Below are 18,668 nucleotides of genomic sequence, written 5' to 3' on the forward strand. Positions count from 1 at the left end.
GTGAAATAGCATGATAGTCAGCCACTGAGTTATTATTCATAGCATTACACACATAAGGACTTCAACTTAAAAAACTGTTTTAATAACAGAAACCAGAAGTGGCTTTGGCCCTTCCTAGAAAACTCATGATCTAGGAGAGATTTTTCATGTTCTGTGATTAAGCACAACATTCTGAAATATGGCATTTCCTCCAGAAAAGTATCTAAATATATTCTGAAACCTCAGGCAGGAGTGAAAATTGGAAATTGTTCAATTAAAATTATCTTGAGTCGCTAAACAAGAGTCTCTGTTGACTCAGTTCTGTAGACAACAAGTGTCGAGAAATACAAATTCCTGGCCTCCAGAGACTGAGCTGAAACACTGGTCCTGCTTTTCTCTCGGGAGTTTTCAAATGTTTCCTCTCCCAAATCCTGTAATGTTGTCAAGATCGGTTAAGCAGAGAAAGAGTCTGGGCAATTAAGTGAGGCAAGGACCCTGAAATCATGTTACTTAAGGGGATTTTTGCTGAATGAAGTGGAAAAAAAGTCTTAGCAATGTTGCCCAGTTAACAGAACCCAGCATACTGACAGCCAGCCTGCCTCCAAGCTCAGCCAGAGACTCTCAGCATTGGCTACGCACTACAACTTCAGCAGGTCCAGGCCACATCTAGACAGACTACGCCAGTGTCTCTGTGGGTGGTGCCAAGGCGTAAGCCTTTCTAAGGGTCCTCAGGTGATTCCAGCTACTGAACTAGAGAACTTGTAATCTAAATCATAAGAAACTGCCACCCATGTGGGCTAGAAAAGACACCTGAATCCTGGTAATTCTCTGTAAATGACTTAGGACTATAAAGAAGGCTGAGCGCCGAAGAATTGATGCTTTTGAACTGTGGTGTTGGAGAAGACTCTTGAGAGTTCCTTGGACTGCAAGGAGATCCAACCAATCCATCTTAAAGGAAATCAGTCCTGAATATTCACTGGAAGAACTGATGCTGAAGCTGAAACTCCAATACTTTGGTCACCAGATGCGAAGAACTGACTCACTGAAAAAGACCTTGATGCTGGGAAAGATTGAGGGCGGGAGAAGGGGGTGACAGAGGATGAGATGATTGGATGGCATCACTGACTCAATGGACATGAGTTTGAGTAAACTACGGGAACTGGTGATGGACAGGGAGGCCTGGCGTGCTGCAGTCCATGGGGTCGCAAAGAGTCAGACATGACTGAGCAACTGAACTGAACTGAACAATAGAAAAAAAAATTTTTTTTAAACCTAACTTTGTAAAGGCAGATGACTACTAGTCATCTTGCTTTTTATGACAAATTCAATGGTGACATGGTGTTTTTTGCTGACACTTAATTGATTAACAGCCACAGCCATGACTGACACCACACAAACTAAAACATTATTCAGTGACTAGCAGATGGCTTTCCAAAGGATAAAGCTGTCTCAAGCAAAGAAAAATATGCAGGCTTGTGTCTCATTTTCCTTCTTCTAGTGGACCTTTAAAAAGTTAAAAACACATTCTGTTGTCATATCATTTTGCCAAAATGCAAATGTTGATGCAGGATTAATACAGTATCTGAGATGCAGCTACTCAAAGCCCACCAAGTTTAAAGATTATAAAAGGTAGAAGACATTTACCAGTTCTTCCATTTCCTATCAAATGGGCACCATCTCCATCTTCATAAACGGGAATAATGGTAATTTTATAGGGGGTATCCGGCTGCAGGGGCTGGAGAATTACGTTGTTTCTTCTGCCTGGGACAGTGGTCTGCAGGGGAAGTTAAATTATGAGGTTATTACCAGCTAGAGGATTTTCAGATCAATATGTATTCCCATAAACAGCAATGTTTTCTTCCTGGTTCCTTCTTGTTGTACAGTGTTCACAGTGGGGCAAACTGTCTTCCCTGCCGCCAAACAGCAAGGGGAATGGTTTTAGAGTCAGGTACATCTCAGCTCAAATCCTACATCAGTCACGTCCCTGTCCTGTGGCTCAGCCCCTCGGAAGGAAGGAAGCCTTGAGAAAGAAAGGCAGCATCTCGCACACACGTGACCATGCACCGCTGTGCCCCTGTCCTTTCTCACCCACCCCTCTGTGTCAGTTTAATGGTGCTCCCTCCACACACATGCACCCGGGGCCCCCCACGGGCCAGGCGTGACACCCTCCACGGGAGCACACCAGGGAGCAAAAGGAGACTCAGGTTCTGTCCTCAAGAAGATCAGTTTGGCTGATATGAGCTAGGTGAAAAAGAGGAAATGGAAGATGCATTCAACTGCCCCCATGAAGAGGAAATGAATCTCCCTTCCAACCCTATGCTCTGCTTCTACAAACAACAGGGATCACTTAAACCAGTGAATTCCAGCATGGTGTCCTCTAAATCCAAATGGTGAAGTGGGGGGAGATTACATTTTTAGTGTCTTCAGAAAAAGACAGGAAATTGCATATTTGTCAGTGGCAAAGCTGAATAAACACTAAAGCATGAGCCTCTCTGCTTTAGCAAACTAAGTGTGGTAATACTGCTTATCTCATCTTGAGCAGAAACTGAAAGACAGTTATGTGACTTTCTGATTAATAAAAATAGGGGCTTGAATTCAAGTTTAATATTTCAAGTTCAAGTAAATAAAAAATGATACAACATGGGGATCATGAAGGAAGAACTATCAAAGACGATTGCTATTTTTCAGTCGCTAAGCCATGTCCAACTCTTTGCTACCCGATGGACTGCAGCATGCCAGGCTTCCCTGTCCTTCACCATCTCCTGGAGTTTGCTCAAACTCATGTCCATTGAGTCAAAGAAGATACATGTGACAAAATGGCTACAAAGCACAGACTTCACTGCCTTACAATCAACATTCTGTGTCATATTCTACTAACCTATCACATCAATTAACCATTAAACTTTAAAGAAAGGAGTGAGTTCGTCCCTCTGTAATGGATGGATACACATACTGAGAACTAGGAAGAAGCTTGAAGAAACTTGAATCGGGTTCTAGAGTGACAAAATACAACACTCAAAAAAGTTTAAGACTAAAGTGAGAGTATGTATACTCAAAAACTAAAGTGTACCCAAAAATGTTCAATTCAGAGAAAAGACTGCTTGATTAGCCTGCTGACTCGGCGAGAAAGACCCTGCCTGCCAGTGTAGGAAATGCATTCGGTCCCTGGGTCGGGAAGATCCCCTGGAGAAGGAAGTGGCAACCCGCTCCAGTATTCTTGCCTGGAGAATCCCATGGACAGAGTCTGGTGGGCTACAGTCCATGGGGTTGTAAAGAGTCACACATGACTTAGCGACTAAACAGCAACGATTGACGGGAGATATTGTGGAGAAATTATATTTAAAGCAAGGTTAAGATTTAAAGAGTCACATTACCTGAATATTTGGAAAATTCATGATAGAATAAAAATATATGCATTTATATTAGAGAAGACAAATCTTTCAACCTGTCTTTAGAAAAGAAATGAGCCCAAAGACACCGATAGGCTGTGGTGGGGGAGGCTATGCTAGGCACAGGCAGCTGCTCTAATATCACGTCAGAGAAAGTCATACAAAGTGTGACCGTCTCACAAGAGACAAGAATGCAACTGTGATCACAAGACTTCCTAAAGAGGAAAGCTGAAGTTCACCCTTCAACAGGTAAGAGACTACAAAATAAAATGCTCAGGAGAATGAGAATCAGACTCACATATTCATCAATCGGGTCACCAACAGTGGGAGAATAAATGATCCTGTATTGTTGAACCGGTCCATCAGCATGATCCCAGGCTACCGAGAGGCTGTTGGTGGTCTCCCCAAAGACTCTGAGGTTTCTTGGTCCACTTCGTGGTACTAAATAAATAAATGCAACAGTTAGTTTCCAGTCTGTCATCATGGTGAACGTGGTGGGGGGTGGGTGTGAAAGAAATGTCCCCAGGGTAGGTACCTCACCACTCTCTGAGTTGCTTACTCCCTTATGATGGAATAGACATCTATGGTTTTCATGTGAAACCAGAAACAGTAGAAAATGCTGTATTCAGAGCTATCCATGCTTCACTTAGGCAGCTCCCAGCACCCCTCATTCACCACCCACATCCCCCCAGGCCTCCCAGCCTGAGTCACAAGAGAACCCAGTGGAGAAAGGATTTGCGCCTCACGTGTGCGGCCCTGGCCAGGGCTGGGATTCCCTTCTGCATCCGAGTAGAGCGCCACGATGTTCACAGAATAGGGCGTGTCCGGAATCAGCTGCTCCAAGTGCACCGTGTGGGTATTTCCTGGCACCACAATCTGGAGGGGAGAACATGCCAGATTCTCTGAAGACAGAGCTCTGATGACAACCCAAACACTTACCAAGTCTTTCATTAGTCAGCACAATAACGTTTACAACGAAAGTGGAGCCCAATACAGCAGAAACCGACTTCTGTGCTACCTCGTGGGATATGCCCAAGCCATAGCATTCGATGCAATTGAGCCTCAGAAATTTCCTCTCCAAAAAAAGTTAGTTCACACGGGACCCTTACTAACTTCAATTATCTCACATTTACGTTCATGGTAAAAGATTCTCAAATACAACATCCAGGGCTCGTGACAGTTAATCAAAAGTGTCCCAAATGTTAGGTACACATAAGAAAAGCAACACACACACACACACACACACACACACTGGCGGGGCAGAGCTTTTCTATTAAAATAGCAACTCCATTCAATGGGTAAAGGCAAAGTTGTCTGAATATACACAACACACACAGGGATATGCAAATCAATATTCTTACAGAACACAGCCATTGCTCATTTGTTTAATCTTTGTTCATCATCATTGTTTATTTTGTAAAGACTTATAAATTAAATTAGTTTATAAGTTTACTTTCCCATAGGTATTCTGACAATGCATGCATGCTCAGTTATGTCTGACTCTGCTACCCCGTGGACTATAGCCCACCTGGCTCCTCTGCCCATGGAATTTTCCAGACAAGAATACTGGAGTGGGTTTCTCTTTCCCACTCCAGAGGATTTTCCTGACCCAGGGATCAAACCCACATCTCAGTGTCTCCTGCATTGGCAGGTGGATTCTTTACCAACTGCACCACCTGGGAAGCCCATATTTGTAGTCAAATTAGTAATTTCTGATCTCTACTAATCTACTTTAAAAAAAAAAAAAGCACAGTACCATGAATTGAAGATAGATTGGGCAATCTATTAAGAGCCAATGGAGACAAACTTTAACAAAGTATTTTCTTAACAAAGACACACGTATGTTATAACAAAAGCCCACATTGATCAGTCCTGGGTGTTCATTGGAAGGACTGATGCTGAAGCTGAAACTCCAATACTTTGGCCACCTCATGCAAAGAGTTGACTCATTGGAAAAGATCTGGGAGGGGTTGGGGGCAGGAGGAGAAGGGGACGACAGAGGATGAGATGGCTGGATGGAGTTTGAGTAAAACTCCGGGAGTTTGTGATGGACAGGGAGGCCTGGCGTGCTGCGATTCAGCCTGGCGTGCTGCGATTCATGGGGTCGCAAAGAGTCGGACACGACTGAGTGACTGAACTGAACTGAGCAACGATTTGCATTAACTAATGGGGCTTTTACTTATATAGCTAATTCTCATTTTTAAAATAAAATTCATTTTTGCTAACTAACCCTATAGGAAATACTTTATTTCATCAAAAGCAATCATTTAAGCATTACATGCAGGCTTGTCTATGGCTTGCATTCTCACAACCAACCAGGACACAAACATGAAACTAAGCTTATCAAGAAAGAAAGTTTCCAGGAGACCCAGTGCCACACCAACTGACTTATTGTCCGGGGCCAGCAACTACTACAGCTGGAGATACAGTGAAATCCGCAGCATTCTTTGGCCAGGTTCTAAGGCAACAGCATGACTTACAGATTCGGAGGGTCTTGTACCATCCTGAGGCGAATACACGATGCGATACTGCTGAACTGGGCCAGGTGCCGAGTCCCAACGAACGTCCAGGTTGTTTGGTGTCGGATTGTACACTTGGACATTTCTCGCCAGCCCTCTCACCACTGAGGAAAGAAAAGCCAACACATATTTCTTATGTTTGTTTATCTGTGTCGAGTTTTTGTTATCACTTCTCCAGAACTTCCACTCTCCAATAGGATAAAATATTGTCCTCCTTAAACGTCTAATTATCCACACACAAAAGCAGGTTAAAAATTTTCAAATCCAAATGTAGTCCAAGTTAGCCAACTATGTCTTTGGTCTATATGGAAGCAAAGTTGTTGCCAATAAAAACAAGCAAGTAAAAGCAATAGTACTGGGTTGGCCATAAAAAGGGCTTCCCAGGTAGCTCAGTGGTAAAGAATCCACCTGCCGATGCAGGAGACGCCAAGAGACATGGGTTCAATCCCTGGGTTGAGAAGATCCCCTGGAGAAGGAATGGCAAAACACTCCAGTATTCTTGCCTGGAAAACTCCATGTGCAGAGAAGCCTGGTGGGCTACAGTCCATGGTGTCACAAAGAATAGTATACGACCAAGTGACTGAGCACTCCTGGCCATAAAAGAACAGACAAGGAACAAGAAACTGAAAAGAAGCCTAAGTTTTCCAACACAGGTACTGGAGAGAGAGAGGATTTTATAGCTCTGCCTTCTAAGGGAAACCTGGCAACACGGGTGAAGCCATCTAATTCCAAATAGCTATCTTCACCCATTCATTTCTTCTCATTCAGCAAATCGATACTGAATGTCTTCTATGATTAAAATAAAAGGCAAAAGGAAGGAGAAAAGATACAGTCAGTTCTCAGTTAACTGCCTCAACCAGGTCTTAGAAAAACATTCAAGTTAAATCCATGTATTAACCCCAAACTCTAGTTTAGCCAATATCATCATCTTTCCAGACCACTAATCTTTTGCCAAAAGAAGTCATCCGAACTTGCTCTCTTTTAGCCATCAGCAAGTGTATTTTTAAAGCCAAAGAAATATTTATAGGTATGCCCCAAAGCCTTTAAGCAATACTACAAAGAATTGTAAAACCACTATAAACTGGTTTCTCAGGATGTTAATGGCAAATGAAAGCACTCAGCTTTTCAACGCCAAAAAGCACTTCATCAGCAAACCAGAGAAATGTGCAATTAAGTAATGTGACGAACAGATTTCAAAAATTGACACTGTGAGAGCCAGTTACAAAATACTGCTCCAAGTAAATTTATAAAGCACAAAGCAAAGTTCATGAATTTTTGCCAGTGAAACAGAATACGGACCATTATATACACATGTATAAATTCTGAAATTACCATTTCAGAAGAAGAATGCCATTATAACTTTTCTGTTTTATACACTAAAATATTAAGTTGGTGGCATTTGAATGATAAACTATGAGTAACTTTTACATTTTTATTCTATCATGAATTTTCCAAATATTCTTTAATGTGCCTATACGGCCTTTACATTGAGAAGCAAAGTATATCATGAAAGAGCTCCATTTTCTGCCTTCTTACTTACAGGTCCTTCCAGTATCTGATGTGCGTCCTCCATCACCTTCAGAATAAACAGGCACCACTGTAACGGTGTATTGGGTATCCGGCTGCAGATTCCTAAGAATGGCATAATTGGTATTCCCAGGGATTGGTACCTAAAGATTTTAATAAAATGTAAAGTTCTTGATTTGAAAAACTTGCAAAGGAAATAATGCTTCGAATGACACAATACTCAATATAATCACTCAAGACCAAGTCAAGAAGCAAATTCTGTAATACTGGGACAGAATGATGTGCCCCCAGACGAACTATTTGAGAAGACTTCTTACACTAATCCTAGACTCTCTCCTAGAACTCCCTGGAATGATCACTTCCCTCAGCTCCAATCCTCTGTCCCCAAAACTACCCAATCACCCAGGCACTGAGGCACCAACCTACTAGCCTCCGTCAAGTTCTACTAAATGAATATGAACTTCTTAGGCTCTAAGGTAAATGTTTAACTCTTTAGCTCTACTTTGCACCATTTGGCTGCAGCTGAAACAAACACACATTCTTCCCTACAGGAAATAATTACCAGTTCCTCCGGCCCCCCTGCTGTGGGTGCGTAGAAGAGCTTGTACTGGCGAGGATTGCCCTCGGCATGGTCCCAGCGAACGTTCAAACTGCTGGTGGAAGGGTCGTACACTCTGAGGTTCCTCACGGTATTCAAAGGTTCTGAAATGCACACACAGTCATGGTGTGATGCGAACAACCCAGCACACACAAAACACAGGTTCCCTGATGTCTCCCAGGAACCCTAGAACACAGCAGGTCCCCCGTAGTAGGCACCCCACAAATATTTGTCAAAGTAGTGAATAAATGAAAGAATGTCTGTGATCGTCTGATGAATGTCTCTCATCTCTCCAGAGATATTTTGGCTCCAAGGCAGTTTTCATTTGCTTTATCCTAGAGAATAATACCGACCCAATGGACATGAGTTTGAACAAGCTCTGGGAGTTGGTGATAGACAGGGAGGCCTGGCGTGCTGCAGTCCATGGGGTCGCAAAGAGTCGGACATGACTGAGCAACTGAACTGAACTGAACTGATAGAGTGATTATAAACGTCTTTTTTCCCTGAACAGAGACAGAGAATTGCAAGGATATTAAAAACAATTGAGACCATTTTCAATATGCATTTTAAAAGATTAGCAAAGCTCTGTGTCACCCCAGGGTTTCCAGAGAAAGATATGATTCCATTTCCATGAAGGTTATTTAAAAAGCCACAGGACTGGGCTTCTCTGGTGGCCCAGTGGTATTGAATCCACCTGCCAATGCAGGAGACATGGGTTCGATCCCTGATCTGGGAAGATCCTACATGCACAGAGAAACTCAGCACACACATCACAACTACTGAGCCTGTGCTCCAGACCCTGGAAGCTGCAACTACTGAACCCCCCGAGCCCTAGAACCCCACTGAACCCCATGAACCCTGGTGCTTTGCAACAAGAGAAGCCACCTCAATGAGTAGCCTGAGCATTGCAAATAGAGAGCAGCCCCCGCTCACCAAACCTAGAGAAAAGCCCAAGCGGCATCAAAGACCCAGAAAACCCAAAAATAAATAAATGAATTAATTTTTTTGTTTTTAAAGCTACAGGATTCTGGGTTCACTTACTGGTCTTGCCTCTTCCTGTCATGCGACCACCTTCGCCATCCGGATACAGGGAGGACACGGTGATGGTGTAAGGAGTGTCAGGCTTCAGCTTCTGCAGGAGCACACTGTTCTGCCGTCCTCCTATCGTGGTCTTGAGCGAAACAAGGATAAGTGTCAGCCTTGTCTCTCCATCTCACTAACCTGTTAGAAAAAAGCTCTTTCTACAGAGTAGTTATAGAGAGACCTTTGCCAAGATCTGGAAACATGTCCCACAGTGAAAGTTGGAAATATATCTTAGGTATAATTTTAAATGTAAAAGATGCACCTTCAATCATAAAAAGGATTCTAAGCCTTAAACCTGGTGACCTTAAAAAGATATTTCAACGTGCTAGCTGCTAGCACTGTGAAATTTTCATCCAAAACACGTTTCACAGATCTCTTCCCCCAAAAAAGGCATTGATCATAAGCGAGCTGCAAAGGAACTTCAAGAAAGCAAAGAACTGCACAATAGTGGAGGCACCACACCATTGAGTGTTAGTCTTACCTTTTTTACAGATGTTTCTTATTTGCTTTAGAAACACATTAAAATGATTCAGCAAAAGATCTAAAGCTTTTGGTTTTCCCCTCAAAAACTACCCCTCTCACAGCATGAGCTGTGTAAACTACGAGTCAGGACCCTCTGCCAGGCCACACCCCAGGACTCCAGCCTTGCAGTATGAAGCTTTCTCAACATCCTCTGATTACAGAGTCACTGCTTAAGGCCATCTCGTTATCTTGTTGAAAGGAAATTTGTATGATTTGTTAACAGTCTACCGAATTCAGATGCTTATGCCAGACTCATTAAAATCACATGAAAACGGCATGCTGCCCACCATGAGTGCACATGCCATGGTCAGCCCAGATGTTCCCCGCTTAGCACCCATCCACTTGAGTGGTCTGAGTTTCAGGGAAAACTTCAGTGCGTCACTGCACTCCTCCTCAACACGGGCAAACTCAACCACTACTGCTTAGTCGCTCAGTCGTGTTCGACTCTCTGCAACCTGATGGACTGTAGCCCGCCAGGCTTCCCTGTCCATGGGGATTCTCCAGGCAAGAATGTTGGCGTGGGTCACGATGCTCTCCTCCAGGGGATCTTCCCAACCCACAGATCAAACTCAGGTCTCCTGCATTACAGGCGGATTCTTTACTGCCTGAGCCACGAGGGAAGCTCACAGTGGCCAATTTTAACAAATTTTAGTATCTGAGATTATGAGCTCAAGCTATCAACGTATTTGATACTTAACAAATCTGAAAGAGTCCACTTAGTAGAACTAGCCCCATGAGGAAACAGAAGAGTGTGCCTACTTCTTACATCCAATTCTCCAAAATAATGCTAGCATCAGTAAGTCATTACTTTGATTATTTTACGGGCCAGCATTAAAAGTCAAATACTCCTAAGAATAACAGATTCTAAGGGACTGTCAGCTAATACTTTACAGAGGATAAGTTTAGGACACTCCTTCTACTTACAACAAACAGCTGAAGGATAGGAAAAAGAGACTTGAGGCAGCAGCTAGATGGTCAGTATCACCAAGAACAGAAATGCTAAGGACAAATTTTACCTAAATCTGGCCCAGCACAGGTGAAAGTTCTGTTTCTGCCATTACAATATCAGTCCCTTAAATGTCTTATTCTATATAAAAGCCACTTGATGACACTTGGTATTTAGTTTATTATGATGAACTCTAAGAAATTTTTAATCCAAATGTATCACACTCCCAAACTCCGGTTCTACGGAAACCTCAACAGAGTGGTTCACAAGCGGCACTAGTTCAGCTCAATCCCCTTACCGTGCAGGTTCAGAGACCTTTAACCACTGCCAGCGTCTACCCCTCCTAACACCTCTAAAACGGGAAGAGGTATGAACCATTTGCTGGAGCTCAGAGAGTCGGATGATTAAAAGTTAATAAGTCATCTCTCTCCAAGGCTTTGTGAGGAAAGAATATAGTCCCGCAAAAGTCAACAAAATGCCAGACCTCACCCAAAGAAGTATTTGAAATAAATCAGAAAGCATCACTCTACCTAAATAAAAATCACACTGCTTCCTGACCCAGGGTAATGTGTGCAGTTTGGGCCACACCTTTCATAAAACAAAGTTGGAGAAGGTTCAAAGTAAGCCAAGTGAATGGATAAGGGCTCTGTTAAATAAGGGAAGGCTCGGTGAAGGCCAAGTTTACAGTCCTACTGTCTTCCTCAGGAATCTCCATTTGGATCAATGCAAATGTGATACACAGTATAAGTTAGGTTGAACAGGTACCCAGATCAAGAAACATCAGAATGAAGACATACATTATGACATGCAAAAAACAGAAAAATTAGAATAATGGAAGATTAGCAAACTCTCTCAACACTTGATCAAGTCAGAGATATAAGAAATGAAAATACAAATAGACTCAAAAATCTAGATATCTTCATGGATAACCCAGCCCTAATAGTTTTTAAGAAAACATGAATGAACTGAGGCATAAGCCTGATGCTATGAGACTCCATTGGGGATAAAGCCAAATAATTCCAACTAATACAGTAAATTTCATAACTCTCAAAACAGTAAGTCTGACTAACTAAACACTGGGAGTGAGAGCCTGAGGAGAAAAAGAATGTAACCAAGGATGTTTTTTCCCAAACAGATTACCGTTTGTTCATTGCCTTCCCCTGTTGAAGGCTGGTAGGTGATTCTGTATTTCTGCACACGACCACTTGCAGGATCCCACTTAACAGTCAAGCTGTTAGATGTTGCATTGTACACCTGAAGGTTTCGTGGGCCACTCTTTGGAGCTTAAGAAAGATTGTTGAGAAATAGAGTAAACAAACTGAAGAATGCCTCCCCCACAAATATGCACCATCCCCAAGGAAATGAACAGAGTTGTGTACTTCTAGACTCAGAACTAAATCTGACCCCATAACAAATGATGGTCATTGAGTCTCAAAGGACTCCTTAACAGATAGTAGCAAAGAGCAAAATTCTTCCAGAGAGACCTGTTTAAAAGAGGTCCCAATCAACACCTTACAATTTATTGTAAAAGCAGAAGGCCTATTTGCAATGGATTTTGTGGTATTTTTCATTCATTCATTTGTTCATTCTTTGGTCACTCATACAATCAGCAAATTAAATTCTTACCTTGTGTTGTTAACGGTATCAAACGCTCTAAAAAAAAAAAAGAAGAAGAAGGTGGCAAAATATTACTAATTCAGCCATAGTTCTATTCTGTTAATTAAAAAAAAAAAATGTCCTACTGAAAGTTAAACACCTACGTGTACGCTCACTGCCAATCAGGTCATCGCTTTCTGACTCATCAGGATAAATGGCGGTGACAGAAACTTCATAGAGAGTGTTGGGGTTCAGGTTTTGAAACACCAGAGTATTTTCATCTCCATTTAGGATGGTCTTCAGGAAAGAGGGGAAAAAAAAAGCCCAAACAAGATTAAGTCACTGTGTGCACACACACTCCACAGCAGCTGGTTGACATCATTTAGCCAGATGTTCTTCCTGCTTTGAGGCATACCATGAGCTCAAATGTAACTAGTAGGAAATGATGCTTTTCAGGCAACAAAGGTCATATATTAAAAAAAAAAAAAAAAAGAGTTAACACTACCTCCATCTTATCTGTGCTTCCTGAAGGTGCCCAGGTGATTCTATAGAGAGACACATCAGAAGCTCCATGATCCCAAGTCCCTCTGAAACTCTCTGGTGTTACTTCAGTAATCTGTAGGTTTGTTGGGGCTGGCACGGTGTCTGTCATGAGAAAAGGCAGGACTATATGTTTGGATGTGATCTACAAACTCAGTATAATAAAACTACCTTGTTTTATTTTAACGGACATGAGGAAACCGGCTGACAATGTGAGAACCAAGTATCTTACAAATTCAGTTCATTTGAAAGTAAATATGGGAGAGAGCCCTGAGAACTGCAAGTATTTTATGGATATAACAGACTACTTAAGTCTATTAAAATGGTGTTTTTTTCTTAAAAAGTACCATTTAGTCATACTATTCTAACACAGTGGTTCTTCATCGTTTTGCCCTTCACACTTTTTGAGAATCTAAGGAAAACCCTGGACTCTTCCACAGCAACACAGAAGCCACACTTTAGCCTGGAGTATCAGAGAGTGCATGAACCTCCATGGTCCATGAAATCTTATGATCTAAGTAACCCACAAATAAGCTTTTCCTACAGATTACTAACCTAACACACTATGTGAAGCTGACTGTATCAGCTCTATTCAGAGACAGGAACAGCCCTGCAGTGCTGACGATGGCTGAAATCCCTCACCCTTCTACTGACCAGGCACCCCCAGTGAGCTTGCAGCGCAAGCAATTTGGAACGTCTGCCACCCGTTCTGAGCTTTCATTGTCAATTATTCTTCTATCTCCTGGTAACCAAAGCCAACTACACAAAAGCCAGAGCTATCAAAAATTTGTTTCTAATAATGACAATGAAAAGGCCCATTGAGACAGAGAGACTGGTCCCACTTTGACAAGCATGACTGCAGAACCAACCAACCATGAAGGATGCACTTTGGATGTGTCTAAAAGTTCCTAGGAAATCTTAAGGATTAAAAACAAGCATTAATTTAGTATGCTAAATTACCTGCTTTCACTAGTCTTTCTTCCTGAACTTTCCCTTCCCTTTACTATTCCTGTTATATTTATGCCAGTGTGCACCTACGGGCAAATTTTCATCTCCAGCCACTACCCTTCCCAGGTAAGAACTGATGCCAAGAAGGCAACTGAAGCTGCTAAGAGATTTCACATGGTAAGAAAACAGCAGAGGTAGAGACTGTCTGAAGTTACATAGGAGGCTGTGATATTTGACAAGAGGCATTGATCATGTACAGACAGCAGGGCACTGAAGAAGTTTCTGATCCTCTGGTGATAAAGATGCTGGAAAAGTTTTGGACCACAGCACTTATCCCACCACTAGCTTCCTGGGCAAGGCTGGGCAAGTTGTTTGAATTCTCTAGACCTGTGTTGTCCACCATGGGAGACAACAGTCACATGTAGCTATCGAGTACTTGAAATGTGGCATCTGAGTTGAGATGCACCGAAAGCATAAATTAAGACACGTGTGTGCATGTATGCTCACTCAGTCGTATCCTACCCTGCAGTTCCGTGGGCGGTAGCCCACCAGGCTTCTCTATCCATGGGATTCTCCAGGCACAAATGTTAGAGTGGGTTGCCATTTCCTCCTCCAGGGGATTCTCCTGACCCAGGGATCAAACCCACGTCACCTGCATCTCCTGCACTGCAGGCAGATTCTTTACCACTGAGTCAGTAGGGAAGCCCCAAATTAAGACACATCAGATTTAAAAAATAAATTATTATCAAAAAAATGTGAAATATCTCACTAATAATTATTATACTGGTAAATTTTGAAATGCTAATATTTTGGATACACTGGGTTAAATACAACACATTATTATAGTTAATTTCATTTTTCTCCTTACCTTTTCTAATGTGGCTATTAGAAAATTTTGAATTACCTATGTGGCTCCCAATATATTATATTTCTTGGGAATTCTGCTGGCTCTAGACTTCAATTTCTTAAACACAACTTATTTAGAAAATGGCGTGGTAAGCACTGAGCCAGAAACTGGAAGTTCAAAGTTGAGCAAAATAAATGTCTCAGACGTCATTAGGAGGGAGCCAGAGGGAAGTGGTATAGACAGGAAAAGACCGACAGGCAATAATAATTGAGTTAAATACTGTGGAAGTAGCATGCTTTCTCTCCATCCCCCTACACAAACACACACACACCAGTTAAGTATCTGGAAAATGAATTAGTTAGTGACAGTGGCTGGTAGAATAACAGGAGAGAAATTATCACAAAAGGAATAGACATAAGGATAGAAGATGGGAAGTAACTAAGTGAAAAACAATCTATGATCCCAAACATTATTAAATTCTGGCAAAAATAGCATTAAGAAATGCACAGAGAACTATACTCAATATTTTATAATACCTATAAGGGAAAAGATTCCAGAAAGGAATATACTTATATCTAAAGTATATATTACAGAGGTACATATAAATCTGAATCCCTTCACTGAAACTAACACAACATGATAAATCAACTATACTTCCATTAAAAAAATTTAAAAAAGTTTTAAGAAATGAAATAACCAGTTAGTCAGTGACACATGCATGCGGTGATATTTCTCAATTATCATTAAAGCATGAGCAAAACTCACGGGTGGTTTCTTGCGCAGTCATGGGGGGAGACTCCCCCTCTTCATATACGGCAGACACGCTGACTGTGTACAGGGTTTGTGAGAAGAGGTCTTTAAGCGGCGTGCTGGCCCGTGACCTGTCCACCTCTACCTACAATAGAGCGGTGGAACTATTTTTACAAAGTCTAGTTTTGACATCTTTCTGTTGTTGGCTGTGTCTCTCAGCACAAGAGCATGAGAACGGCAGTACAAAAAAAAAAAAAACCAGCAAAGTTTTCCAATTTGCCTAAGAGTCCAGGAACCTAAGACCATTTATAGTTTCCAAAGTGGAAACGGTGTATGTACTAGAGCCCTGTGTTTGGTAAATGATGACAGCCTAGGAATTCAAACAACCTGATCGCTTTCTCCCCATTTCCCTGAGAGTCACTGCCTCGTTTCCTTCAGAAAAATTCTCCTGCACATTAGCTTATAAGACCCACTGGTCATGGTACTGCTTCCAAAAATTGAAACCCAGAATGAAACAAATATGTGCACAGGTCTAAATTAGCTTGCGTGCAGTTGAGAAGACCAGCGCAGTCTGCAACTGGGTGCTCACAGAAACTATTTCTAGCTTGCAAAACTGCCTCTGAGGTGCTTACATTAGTGTCCCTTCAGGGAAACATAACATTTTAAACCCATTTGCTGGTGAAGCCCCTCAATTTGCTCCCACTCTGAAGCAGGCTGTCATGGAAATAGCTTTTCATCCCAGCATCAACTCAGAAACATTCAAAGCCAAAGAGATGCTCTCCTGACACTATATTCATACTTTCTCTCTGCCCTGTTTAACTATCCTACCTCCCCATTCCCAGACAAACTCCCCCTCTTCTTTCCTGAATCCCCTTGCTATCTTTCATTTTTAGGAACATTGTTATGACAATCTTTCAGTCATTCATAGAATGCAGAGCACCATATTAGGCATCAGGAGGAGAGCGAAATACCATCAGGATTCTGTAACCCTTTATCTACTAAGAGATGATGTTTTAGGATTAATATCACACAGCAAAATATTTCTAAACTAAATGCAAAACAGTCCAATATATTATCATTACTCAAATAGTGCTTTGTTAATATATGACAAGTTTTCAACATTATGTTCATAAAGTGACAAGTATTCAAAACATGCTATACCTGTTTAGATTCTTCCATTAAACCTACTAGGAAAACAAATATTTCTAAACCGTTTCCAACCTCAACCTACCTCTTTGGCTTCCTCTTCTGGGGTTTTGTAGCGAACTATGTATTTACGCACTTTTCCAGGCGCAGGTTCCCATAGGACGTTCATGGTGCTGTGAGTCACGTCTCTGAGTTTCAGGTCTCGAGGACTGGGCAGAGGCACTGGAGACGCATGATAAATTAGGACCAGAATTTATTCTCAACCACAAAGCTCTACAGTTTCCACACAAGCTTTCAAGAAGTCGCTTGGAGAAAACTTAAAAGGTGTGCAGCAAAGTAACTAAACAAACTGGTTATGATGACAAAAGCACTTTGATTCTACGAGGTATGAATTCTTAAGAAGGCTTTTTAAAAATAGGATAAATTTAAATTTTTATAACAACTCTTTCTCGTTTATATTTAACTTTCTCCCCTTCTACTTAAATAAACTCTTACTTGCTGCTCAGCTATAATAAATCATAATTCACCATAAATGTACAGCTTATGTTTCTTTATCAAATATTAAATCAGTTGAGATTGAAATCAAAGTGTCATGCTTCCTGAAGTATGTGATAGCAAAACAAATGGTTACAAGAGTGAAGAACGACGATGATTCAAAATTATGCATCCAATAAGTTTATAAGAAAAAACCCACAGAAGCCCAAATGGTTAGGAGCAAATCCAACAATAAATTTTCCCCAAGTCAGACAAAGCTTTACCTTAAAAAGGACAAGGAGGAGGATAACTAAAGAAGAGCTTTTCTCTTGCCACATGAGATGTATCTCACTCTTTCTAGCTGCCTGTTTGACCAACTTTCTTTGTCTTTCATTTCAAGTCTGCACATGTCTCTTCCTGAATCTGTCTCTCCACCTCTATGCTCCTACACCTCCATCCCTTCAATGCTTTCCTCTCAGCCTCTCTCTGTACCCTCCCCTCCTTTGGTGCTGCAGTCCAGCCCTATATCCAAATCTATAGCCATGTCTGTCTTTAATCCCACTATGACTTGGGTCCCCTCACTCAGCATCTCCAAAATATGTCTCCATGCCTGGCTGGATCCCCACTCTTTCCACCCGCCACCACCCCACTTCTACAAACCACAAGTTCCAGATAGGGTCTGACATGTAAAAGGTGATTATTTGATGTCCGTGACTATATCCTGCCCCACCTTGCAGCATTTCTCTTCTCTGTCTCTTCATGCTTCTGTCTCAGCCCCATAGCCCCTTGAAGGCTTCTTACAACTTCTTAATTTCCTTAGAAATGCAGGCTGAGACTCACAAAATGTAAGTCAAGACATGCTTAGAATCCCAGCATGCCCACCCCAAGAAGCATGAAACAAAACTACCAGCTGGGTGAGACCAGGGTCCTAAGTGCCATCATTGTCACTTTTCAAGAAAAAAGCACCTAAAGGCTAGTGAAACAAACCAGAAACACACAGGAGGCTGAATAACACACACAAGAGAAGTGCAAACCATGAAGGAGTCGGGGTCCTCCACCCTGCCCTACGTTATTTATCAACACATTCCCAATACCTAGGCAGAAGACTGCAACGTCACAGTTGATCAATATGTTTGGGGATTGAGTTAATTTACTTCACATAAACAGACTGATTGATGTGCCATAGTTTCCACTTCAACAAGAACTTGGAACATCTTGATCTTAAACCTAGCATTTTTCTCCAACATCCCCTTCTCACTAATGGTGTATACCATATTCATGGATCAACAACAACATGGACTGTAAGATGCACCATTATTTTACGCTCTGATCCCTGACTGACACCTCACCAAGAGCAACTGTAAGACACCACTGATTGCATGATACCATCTGAAAATCTGATATGTTAAATATGGAAAAATAAATGCAAATCTTAACAATCGATTTAAGATGCTGCCCTAAGTCCAGAAACAACATTGGCCATAAGGAATCACCCTACAACTTACACACAATCAAAATCATTTTTAGCATCATTGGGCAAAAGAAAAAGCCTAACGAATGAGTCACATTCACAGCAATGAAGGAATAAGGAAACTTAGTGACATCTTACAGGTGACTTCCCTTGCTGTGACGGGTTCACTGGTGAGGTCATGCAGGACAGCCTGGACTGTAACCGCATACTCAGTGTTGGGGAAGAGGTCACTCAGCTGCACGTCATTCACTGTCGGCTCCACGCGCATCTGTAGATGGACAAGCCGAGGCGGAAGAATACATTCAAATGAAACATTTCCGCTAATGAGGGACA

General features: G+C 41.8%; 1 protein-coding gene across 1 annotated transcript in view; it reads right to left on the reverse strand.

Annotated features, from left to right (window-relative positions):
* COL12A1 (collagen type XII alpha 1 chain) overlaps window positions 1–18,668 on the reverse strand; it is a 113,901-nt gene that overhangs the window by 43,442 nt on the left and 51,791 nt on the right. The window contains exons 24-37 of the mRNA XM_061131780.1: window positions 18,474–18,603; window positions 16,472–16,612; window positions 15,260–15,385; window positions 12,665–12,804; window positions 12,324–12,456; window positions 12,190–12,216; window positions 11,704–11,846; window positions 9,054–9,183; window positions 7,977–8,116; window positions 7,428–7,557; window positions 5,849–5,991; window positions 4,115–4,244; window positions 3,667–3,809; window positions 1,624–1,753 (exon numbers count right to left, since the gene is read on the reverse strand). Coding sequence (XP_060987763.1) covers window positions 1,624–1,753; window positions 3,667–3,809; window positions 4,115–4,244; window positions 5,849–5,991; window positions 7,428–7,557; window positions 7,977–8,116; window positions 9,054–9,183; window positions 11,704–11,846; window positions 12,190–12,216; window positions 12,324–12,456; window positions 12,665–12,804; window positions 15,260–15,385; window positions 16,472–16,612; window positions 18,474–18,603 — 1,786 coding nt within the window. The remainder of the gene's footprint in view (window positions 1–1,623; window positions 1,754–3,666; window positions 3,810–4,114; window positions 4,245–5,848; window positions 5,992–7,427; window positions 7,558–7,976; window positions 8,117–9,053; window positions 9,184–11,703; window positions 11,847–12,189; window positions 12,217–12,323; window positions 12,457–12,664; window positions 12,805–15,259; window positions 15,386–16,471; window positions 16,613–18,473; window positions 18,604–18,668) is intronic.

This window comes from Dama dama, chromosome 28 (assembly GCF_033118175.1).
Source record: "Dama dama isolate Ldn47 chromosome 28, ASM3311817v1, whole genome shotgun sequence".
Taxonomy (NCBI): Eukaryota; Metazoa; Chordata; class Mammalia; order Artiodactyla; family Cervidae; genus Dama; species Dama dama.